We start from the raw sequence: 10915 nt of genomic DNA, 5'->3' as shown, positions 1-10915 counted from the left end.
TTTAAATTTTTTTTTAAATAAAGTGAATTAATATACAGAGCTAATAATCCTTGTATGTGTGAACTGTCTGTCCCTATATACAGCCAGAAAACCCTACATTCATAATATCAGGCAAGAAGTCACCTGTGTCACTTTTACTTTGTCTCTTGTGGGCCTGTAGCAACTGCTACTGCTGTCACTTGTGGGCGTGGCCTGTCCAACATTGTTTTGGATGTTCTGATGAGAAACAGTAGTGTGTGTGTGTATATATATATATATATATATATATATATATATATATATATATATAGCTTTGAAAGCTAACAGGTTTTAAATAACGCATTAATCCGTGTGGAAACTGTTTGTTTGATTTAAAGCTACAGTACTGAGCTTTTGCCTCTCTATCGCCATCTCTGTTTGAAACATAACACTGCAAGTTGGTTGCAGAGTTAAAATTATTTTTTTTACTTGGGTTGTGCTTGCGCACTTCTCTGCTCAGATGAATCTGATGATTTGAGATATTCATACGTGTTGTATATTAGCTCCAATACTTGACCACGGAGGTGGCGGCGGATATGGTTGACTGCAGGTTCTCCACAGTTTGAGGTTTCTTGGTTTTGAGAACAGCTGATTCCCCAGATGTCAACGATGAATGCGTTTAAAACTATCCAGATTAAAAGCAGGAATTTTTAATTTCTAAGCAACTGTTTTAAGGAGTTAAGTTACAAGCGACAAGCTGTTTTAAGGACAAGCTACAAACACCACCAACTTCAGCCCCCACACACGTGATATAGTAGCCAGTTCTTCTTCTTCATTCACGCAAAGGTGTGGTGACATCAAAGGCCATGCAAAATGACCTCAAACTGACATTTCCCACGAAATGCGACTCAAATTATAAATCATTATTATAAGCTTACCGTTGTGAATCAGTGTAAGGAGACTGTAGAGAACACTGAGTTTTTACAGACTTGCTGAATAATGGATTTTTGTTCATTTTTAAACAAAACTAAGTTCATTACTGCAGTTTTAAATATTAAATGCCTGGCAACAAAGCAGGACGCACGGTGGCTTAGTGGTTAGCACGTTCACCTCACACGCCTGGGGTTCGAGTCCCGCCGGGGCCGTGTGTGTGGAGTTTGCATGTTCTCCGGGTACTCCGGTTTCCTCCCCCACTCCAAAGACATGCATGGTAGGCTGATTGGCGTGTCTAAAGTGTCCGTAGTGTATGAATGGGTGTGTGAGTGTGTATGTGATTGTGCCCTGTGATGGATTGGCACCCTGTCCAGGGTGTACCCCGCCTCGTGCCCGATGCTTCCTGGGATAGGCTCCAGGTTTCCCCGTGACCCTGAAAAGGAGTAAGCGGTAGAAGATGGATGGATGGATGGATGGAAGACAACAAAGCAAGCTAAATGTACTAGTTAGGATCTTTAGTACTTCCTTCCTTTCGTTTCTTCGTAATGTCTCTACACATACTGAGAGGTCCTATATGACAGGATAAGATGAAACCACAGTTAAAAGTTTTTCTTCGAGGTTTGTGCGTCGAATGGAAATGAATTGCGGGTAGGAATTAAAGTTGTGAGCAGGGAACTGAAGAAACGTCGGATCGGTCCGAGGAATCATTCATGCCAGTCGTTTAGATTGGTGACTTTACAGCGTTGTACCTAATCTGCATAAAATTCAGAAAATCTCAGATGAAATGTTGCTGACATCACAGTTCTGTCTCATGTACATACACTGAAAAGGGACGTAATTTTGCTTGCTAGTATGAACAAAAATATATATCTAAAAATAAATTGTAGAAATTGTACTCAAGACTTCCAGTTTTTAATAACTACTTACCTAACAGCAATGAAAGTAAATTGTTTTTCTCCATAAGATGCACATTACTGTACTACCATTATAACTGTTCATATTATTACCATCATCAGCATCATAATTAAAGCAGCATTTTTGGGGGCCAAGCACCAAGTCTCGGTGAGCCGCACACTCAATTGTGTTTTTCTCATCAGTCTGGGCCTGTTTTCCCACTTTGTGCAAGTTTAGACGGGTCTCAGGATGATGTGAGCCAAATTTGGTGACAATTGGACAAAATTTCAAGAAGGTTATTGTAACTTTTGACCAGTACGTGGCACTGTCATGAAATTTGTTGCATAGCCTCAGGGCATAGTCCTGAAGACGTCTACCAAAACTTGTGTCGGTGTGCAAGGTCGTTGCTGAGATACAGCCTCACATCCTGTTTCCAGCATTGCTGTCAGATTTGTTGGGACATTATGGGCAAACCGTTTGCAATATCGGCATTCTTTGTCCAGGTTGGTCTGAAGATGATGTATGCCAAATTTGGTGTTGATTGCACATCATTTGTATGAGGAGTAGCGGAAAAAACAAACAAACAGTTTTTGACAGAATCCAATATGGCAGAAAATCTAATTAGGCAAAAATGGATGTCACAGAGTGCGTCGAACTTATCTGGACTAAATTTTGGACACACAGATACATAAGTTATGACCATAAACGTGCTTCCAAATTAGGCTCAAATTTGACCCAATGGTGGCGCTAGAGCATTGGTACCATTTGGCCCAAATTTGGTCAGAATGTGCCTTAGACCCTCATCAATCAGTATGTCAAATCACAACATTTTACTAGACGGTTCAATGGACTGCCATAGACACCCTAACCAGAAGAAGAAGAAGAAGAAGAGGAAGAAATGTAGAATAACAATAGACTTCCTTCTATTGCCTTCTAACATGTTCCATATGCCGGTTTGTAGATGTTTACTATTTTTAATCTTTCTAACAGAACTGCTAAAAAGCCAACTGCGTCCATGTTAATTAATCACCACTGATACACACACACACACACACTATTTATTTTAATGTCATCCCTGACGTCGAACACCTAATAGCACTGCCTAAGCCAGTTAAAGATATAAATTGCTTTGAACATCATCTTTAGCGTTGTTTTTTTTATTTCTTCAATTTTTTTTTAGAGAAAATAAACCAAGCAAACCTTTATAGTGTTGAATATAAAAATAAAAGACTGGACTGATATAAAGACTGTAAGATATACACTGATTGAAGTGTATCAGTGTAGGTGTTCATCCAGCCCTGGCCTTGTGACTGTATTATCTGAGTGTGGAAACACTGGACCATGATTCCTTGATCTTGAAGCTCAGCTCGTTTGGATTATTGACTGAAAGCTGTGCTTCTTCCTGCTCGTGCTTTGATCCTAGTTGGACTTTTGCTTCTGGACTCTGTGTAAACCGATTCAAAAGTCCAAAACGTTACCAGTGATTAAAGTAATTAGTAAACTCGTGCTGTTTGAAACCTGATGCTTTGAGGGGAGGGCTTTAGAGCAGCATGTGGGCTGAAGCGAACCGCACTGAGGAAAGTTTACAAGAGAAAGCCGAACCCTCTGGAAGGACACTCATGAGTTTTATTTTTAATGACGTGACGGCCACACTGATCCTGGGAGACGGAAAATGAGGGAATCCTGCAGAGTCGAAGCTTCCTTCTGATGCCTCATGAAATAATGTCGCTTTGGGTGCTTTTACCTGTCACTTTGCCTCTCTGCACCATCTCTGGAGCATGGATTGTGTGAGTGTGTAAAGATCCATCGCTAATTACAGTACTAACACCGCTGTGTCTATGAAATTCGTGAATCATAATTATAATTCCCTGACCTTATGTGACAGTTTATGACATCATCGTGCTGTTTTATTAATAGTAATTGAAAGTGTGTCGTAAAAAACGCCGCATGTGTGAAGATCTAATTCGCTTTGAACAGTACGTTTAGCTTTTTGCCAAACAAAATCCCAGTCTAACTTTTCAACTCAAAGTTACAGCTTTACCTCAGACTGTTACGAAGCGCTGACACTGGAGACTCCTTCCATAAATGTTAAATAAACATCTCCTTAGAAGAAGATAACTTCTAAATATCACCTGTTGCACAGGTTTTTCTTTGCTAAATAGCACATATTTTTAGTGGAGTACATGTGATGTTCCCTAATGGCTGCCCTTCAAATGGATAGAGATGCGATGAAATGCACTGTGCGCAATAATGTGCCTGAACAGTGGGGATAATGAGATGCAGTGCCTTATAGACTCCTGTACATGCAAGAAAATGTGATGAAATAAATGACATCTGGGTGCTCTAAAGATAATAGAATAAGGTAGAATAAGAGCACATAAGCTATATATATCTGCGATGGACTGGCACCCTGTCCAGGGTGTACCCCGCCTTGTGCCCGATGGGATAGGGTCCAGGTTCCCCCGTGACCCTGAAAAGGAGTAAGCAGTTGAAGATGGATGGATGGATGGATGGATATATATATATATATATATATATATATATATATATATATATATATATATATATATATATATATATATATATATGAGCAAAGAAGGCTGTGAAAAATTATGTTCATTGTTTAACCTTTTGATCTTTTGTTTAAAAAAATTCACAAAAACACTAGATATCCATGAGAGCAGAGAATTTTTGTGAATTGTTTGAACAAAAGATCAATAGGTTAAACGATGAAGACAATTTTTCACAGCCTTCTTTACTCCTATTTACCAATCCTTTACTTTACATAGAACTGAATGTGGAAATAGATAAATAAACAAACACATGACTCACTGTATTCTGTGTGAAAGTTCAGACGTAAGCTGGCATCTTTTGTCGGGTTGAGTCGTTAATATCACACCACATCGAATACAGCAGCGACCATGTCCTTTATCCCAAAAGCTCTGAGACAGGATCGGTGGAGTAAAACTCCAACCCACCCTGGTCTGAATTATTATTTAAACCCATAACTGACTCACTCAGATCCTGCATGGGCTGCAGCGCTGCATAACACTCTTCCACATTTAATAACGGACTAGAGCAGGGAACGTGGATTAAAGGTGCTGGTGTACAGGTATTCATTCACTAATCTACTTTTCTGTATGGAGGCCAAAAAAAAATCTCTCACTTATTGTCCGAGGATAGACGTCTTCGCTCAGTCCACTGTTTTGATTGTTTTCTTAATGTTTTACTGGATGTCCACGGATTTACATTTCTCTGCTCTTCTTACTGTTACACTCGATCTCACGTTGTTCCATTTTTTCGGGTTAATGTTCACTCCTCTATCTTTATGTATCCAGTCTTTTCTTAAGTCAATGTGAAAGTTTATTTCGTTTCTGTAGTTTTTCACTGAATCTGCTGTACTGAAGCCGATGTGGCTAATAAGGACCAGAAATGACCCGCTTTTTTTTTTCTTCATCTTTTTGAAGCATACACCTTTTGCTCAGACGACATCCCATTCTTTCATCAAAAAAAGTCAAAGTAATGTTGTTTGCCATGCGCGGAGTATGCCAGAGACAACTATACGTCGAAATGCTTACGGAGAGGCTCTGAAACTGGCTAAGGCACGGACATAACGCACAAACCTTCTCTAAGAGGAGCGACTAGACAGAAATTTCAGTAAATACAAATAATATGATGCCGGGTTAGGACACGATGGGACTTCCTGTCTTCTATAAAACATGAACAAAACTTCACCACCATGTTCCAGGGTCCATGTTCTAGGACCAGACATGTTGAAGTCAAGTCACGTCAGAAAGATCGTATTTACGAGTTGAACGCACATGAACGCCACCAGAAAGTCGTCAGTACGAGTCAGGAAACGGGATTTTCTTTGAACCCCGAGTTACCGAGCTGGGGGGCGCGTCTGTAAGAAAACACGGTGGAATCAGTAGATGCGACGTCTCTAGTTGACGGTAAATTTGATGAAATTGAACACGTACTCGTCTCAGAAGCTGATTTCAGTCATTACGTGTTTGGTAAAATGCACAAATTTTTCGTCGGGCCTTTTTTTAAAATAATAAAACGAGCTAATTTCCTGCACAAAATACGATAGCGTTGTACAATTACGATATAATATGTAACAATAAACTTTCCAGTGGCTTCATGAATTGATCAAAAAATTAATTCAAAAAAGCAAAACACGCCTTGAAAAGACGAACTTTCCAGAACGCACAGTCCCTCCGCCTCCTGAGCCACGCCCTCTCACGTTCGAATGAGAAACTGTGTGGAAGGACGATCTGGGTGAAAGCCGGCGTGTAAATACCGGCTCTTCCTGCTATTTTACAAAATAGTTTATTTATAAACGACATCGCAGTGCTTAATGACAGCGGTATTTGGGCACATACGTGGTATTTACATACACAAAAAAACGCTGAGGTTTCGTCTCGTAGCTCACGAACCTCACACGCTAAACATGTCTTGGCTAATTCATTACATTTGGAGGACGTCAGGGATGATTCATGTATTCGTGTAATTTGCTTTAAGAGCCTATCGACTGTCGAAACGCACAGCGACACTGATTCCTCCAGCCAGTCCGTGGGCCTGAACTTAGGTTCAAAGGTCAAAGGTCCTCTGTGATTAATTTCTCTCTTTTTCCCCCACAGATACGCCATGGCAGTGTATAACCAGCATGTCTGCCCTATAAACAACTGGTAAAGTTCACATTTATTTCAACATAACTCACTTCCTCTTACTGTCTTATACAGTTTAGTTCAGAATGTATTAGACAGAAATAAAAGTTGTGTGAGTTAGGATATATATATATATATATATATATATATATATATATATATATATATATATATATATATATATAATTTAAACATTCCCATAATTTAAACGTTCCCATGGACTGCCTGCAATTACACCACAGACCACTAGGGGACCCCAGGTTGAGAAACGCTGGTCTACTCTGTACATAGCAATATTTAAAAAATTTCAATAATAACTCAATTTGTCGTTTTAAGTGCATTTTGTCCTTCGTAGGGCAGCGCAGGAATCTAGACACGTGAACGTAGTTGCTGCTTGCAAATCCTTCATAAATGGTGACGCACAATACAAACGTTTGCGTAAGGAATTAACGATGACTGCTGTAATCTCTTACGAACTGCTCTGGACTGTTTCAAGCCGACCTTCGACCTGTGTCACACGATTGCTGTCCAGTTTATTATTGTGACACAGAGGCGATAAGAGCAGGATGGAAGTGTGCTTATTGGGGCAAACCAAGAATCGTACATAAAAACACACACACACACACACACACACACACACAGTCAGTTGATAACTCAACACACCAGGCACACACTATGACACGGTGAGAAAATTGAACAGAATTATATATATTTGAACAGAATTTAGAGATAGGAATAAAAATACCAAACAAACTAGGATCTATAACGAAAACCGTACAACAAAAGTTATAATGTTATAAAGTTATAAGTTAAAGTATATAAATGCAGTAATTCGCATGGAAACACAGAGGGTTTAAAAAGAACAGAGAAGTAATAATGAACAGGTAAGACTAGGACTGAGATTTAACTGGGAAATGGGACGTCTGAACCGTGATTTTTTTTTGTCGTGTTTAATGGTGCGTTTAACACAACTGGGAACTACTTCCCACCTATGGTACGTTTTATCGTTGCAAGTCGCCAGTCACTGTACTTTGAAGTCACCAATAGGCGTTCCTACTACAGGTTGCCATGGTAACATGGGTGGCGCAACTTACATTCATCTTTTGACAGCAAACCAGTTTTCTTGCTGCTAAAATGAAACATTCTGGAGGGAGAGAGATCTGATATAAAATTCACCAGTGTGTATATACATCATATCCTACGAGATGAAGGAGAAGCAGCGTGTGCTCGGCTATCTATCTTAGCGCTTTTAAAGCGAAACAATAATAATGATGAAACACACTCACTGTTTGTTGCTATTGAGCACAATCCTAGCTCCTGTCTCAGTAAGTGAGCGTCACCATCAGGGTGTCCGTGGACTCCATGTTTCCTGTGTGACGTGTCCGGCTCGGTGCTGCTCGTTTCCGGGCGCAGAAGCAGCGACAAGCCAGACACTTCACCCAAGATAGGAGCTACACTGGGATTTTGCTCGATTGCAACAAAAAGTGAGTGTTTCCATCCATCCTCTATACCGCCAACCCTTTTTTAGTGTCGCGGGAGAACCTGGAGACTATCCCAGGGAGCATGGGGCACAAAGCGGGGTACACCCTGGACAGGGTGCCAGTCCATCGCAGGGCACAACCACATACACACTCACACACCCATTCATACACTACGGACACTTTAGACACACCAATCAACCTACCATGCATGACTTTGGACTGGGGGAGGAAACCGGAGTACCCAGAGGAAACCCCCGCAGCACGGGGAGAACATGCAAACTCCACACACACAGGGCCACGATGCGAATCGAACCCACAGCCCTGGAGGCGTGAGGCGAACGTGCTAACCACTAAGCCACCATGCGCCCAAGTGAGTGGTTCATCATTTATTAAATTTTTTGCTTTAAACCTGCTAAACTCCTAAGCTAAGCTACACTAAACTAAGCTAATTGGCTACTGCCACAATGGCTCTGCTTCTGCGAGTGAGCTGGGAGTAGCCAGGGATCACGTGCGCTCTACTGTCTTCACTCCCATTGGTAGTCGCTGCACCAAGTCGCTCCAGATTTGCATAAAGTTCAACTTTTCTCAACTTTTTAAGTTGCTGGACACGCCCACATCCGGTCACCAACGGTTGCCATCGCTCATGTCGCCAGAAGTCGCCGGATCTCGTTGAAAACGAACGGTCTCGGGTTGCACCGTCGCTGTGCATCGCTCTATGTGTGAACGGACCTATAGAGTGTTCACGCTGAAGTCGCAGAAATAAATGAACACTCGCTGTAAGCTGTCTACAAAAATTGGAATTAAAGAGTTGTTTGTTGAGTGTTTTATTTATTTTTTTTAACGGATGTGATCATTCACTGTTAAACGTACACGGAGGAGCAGTTTCAGTAAAAAAAAGAAGAAAAAAAAAGAAAACCAATCAGAAACCAAATGAACATTTCAGCTCCTAAAGTTTTACCCGGTATTTAACGATTTCAAATATCAACTCAAAAGACGGCTTAAAAACCTTAATTCGCTCTAGCATTTTTTGTTATTACGTTTCTCTATGAGCACCGCCATGTCATGGAGAAGTTGTAGCTCATGAAAAACTACTCAGATGTTGGACATTTCCCAGTTCCTACAGGATCATGAATGCAGCATACGCTACAAAGTGGGGGGAAAAGAAAAAAAAAACAAAACATGGACGCCTCCATGAAATCGTGTGGTTGTTTTTTTTTTTTTTTGCAACAAGCTAGCCAGCTAACATTAACGATTATGAGTTTATGATGTATTCACTTTACTTCGTTATAGATCTGATGCGTCTTTCCTGAGTGATCTAAAATAAATATCATTTAAAGTCGTGAAGTGAGGTTTTATTTACCGTCGACAGTGCGAGCGGACATGTTGACATGACATCACCTGGCGAACCCAAGTCGAGAGGGCATTTTCTTTTTGTTCTGCCTAGAAAGCGTTATGCAAACGCAGCATTAGCAGCTAGAAAGGCAACAGGAAATAGTGACCATATAAGGAAAGTGAGCCAAATAACACAGGGTGTACAGAGTATGATGGGAGGCAATGGGGACTGAAGCAGAGCAGACATGGCGAATAACCAATATTGACGAGGAGACGTGGATGCAGTCAGTGCAGTGTGTCTGAGGCAGAAGGGTTGCATTCCAGCATGAAATTTCATCCCTGCTGTCATGAAAGAGTTTCATTTCATTTCATAGCATCTAGTTTGGACTGTCGGATTCGTCATGATGCTCCTCCACTTTGGGATAAATGTACAGCTGTAGTCAATGATGAGATGAAACTTTTTGAACTTTTTGAAACCTAAACTCAAAAAATGATTTTTAAACAAGTGTTTTGATTGTTGTTGTTTTTTAAAAATGTATTTTTTTAAAATTGTAACCAGAGCACTACATTCAGTTAAAACAGGTATAAAACTGGAGAATACCAAACATCAGACTAATAAGGATGTTCAAGATACAAAGTGTGTGTGTGTGTGTGTGTGTGTGTGTGTGTGTGTGTGTGTTATACAGGGTGTATAACTTGTCCTGTGAGGAGCCTCTGGTGATGCAGAGTGGACAGTCTCCCTGCTGCACTCTGGATAACATCCCTCTCATCAGGTAATTAATACGCCTTATGATTTCTATTTATTCCTAATTTTCTATAATATCATTATCATTTAACATCATACAGGCACAGGTGACATCAAAGTACAGAGCAAAATAAAATAAATAAATAAACAAACAAACAAATAAATAAATTCCAGACTCCTGGAGAAGGTGTACACAGAAGAAGAAGAAGAAGAAGAAGAATTATACACTATGGCTTTAATTAGAGCTTTAATATTTTTTTTTACAGAATTTATTTTATATTGCAGAGTGTTATACGTTTCGGTTTGATTTGAACAAATTTAAATTCATTTAAATATTAAGGAGTTAATGAATACATAATTAATGAGTTTGTTGTAGGTTTTGTTTATTGTTGTTTTGTTTTGTTTTGTTTTTTTCAAAAAATGCCTCTATTTCATTTATATATATATAAATCTCAGTTTCTGTTTTTATGTTGAGATATTTTAGATCAGACTTTTGCCTGAGATCTGATCAAATAAGCAAATCATAAAAACAGTTTTTTTGAATTTTCAGTTTGTTTCAGAGGAAATGATTGTCTATATAAATGATTATATAAATATATAAATTTAAGGGGCGGGGGCATGGTGGATTAGTGGTTAGGACCTCCAGGGTTGTGGGTTCAAACCCTGCATCCTTACTCCCTGAGCTCCGCCCCAATTCCTGCCCATGTACACAAAGCTCCGCCCACATAACCTACAGCGGTTGTACTAGAGTTTGCAATAGCCAGGATTGTCATGATGTGGTATTATAACCCTATAAACACACAAAATGTGTCTTATAATGATTTATGAGAACGGTCACTAGTAAAATAACGTATCTTCATGTAAAGCCGGTCGTTCAGACAATTCAAAGCTTTCACCAGTAA

At 39.9% G+C, this 10915-nt stretch overlaps 1 protein-coding gene across 1 annotated transcript in view; it reads left to right on the top strand.

Annotated features, from left to right (window-relative positions):
- The first annotated feature begins 3322 nt into the window (after positions 1 to 3322).
- LOC128616802 (transmembrane protein 150A-like) overlaps positions 3323 to 10915 on the top strand; it is a 15671-nt gene continuing 8078 nt past the window's right edge. Inside the window, exons 1-3 of the mRNA XM_053639609.1 lie at positions 3323 to 3572; positions 6429 to 6476; positions 9955 to 10041. Of these exons, the coding sequence (XP_053495584.1) occupies positions 3493 to 3572; positions 6429 to 6476; positions 9955 to 10041 (215 nt within the window). The 5' untranslated portion in view covers positions 3323 to 3492. The remainder of the gene's footprint in view (positions 3573 to 6428; positions 6477 to 9954; positions 10042 to 10915) is intronic.

Source organism: Ictalurus furcatus, chromosome 13 (genome assembly GCF_023375685.1).
Source record: "Ictalurus furcatus strain D&B chromosome 13, Billie_1.0, whole genome shotgun sequence".
In the NCBI taxonomy this organism is placed as follows: domain Eukaryota; kingdom Metazoa; phylum Chordata; class Actinopteri; order Siluriformes; family Ictaluridae; genus Ictalurus; species Ictalurus furcatus.
This window is presented reverse-complemented; position numbering and strand designations above follow the sequence as displayed.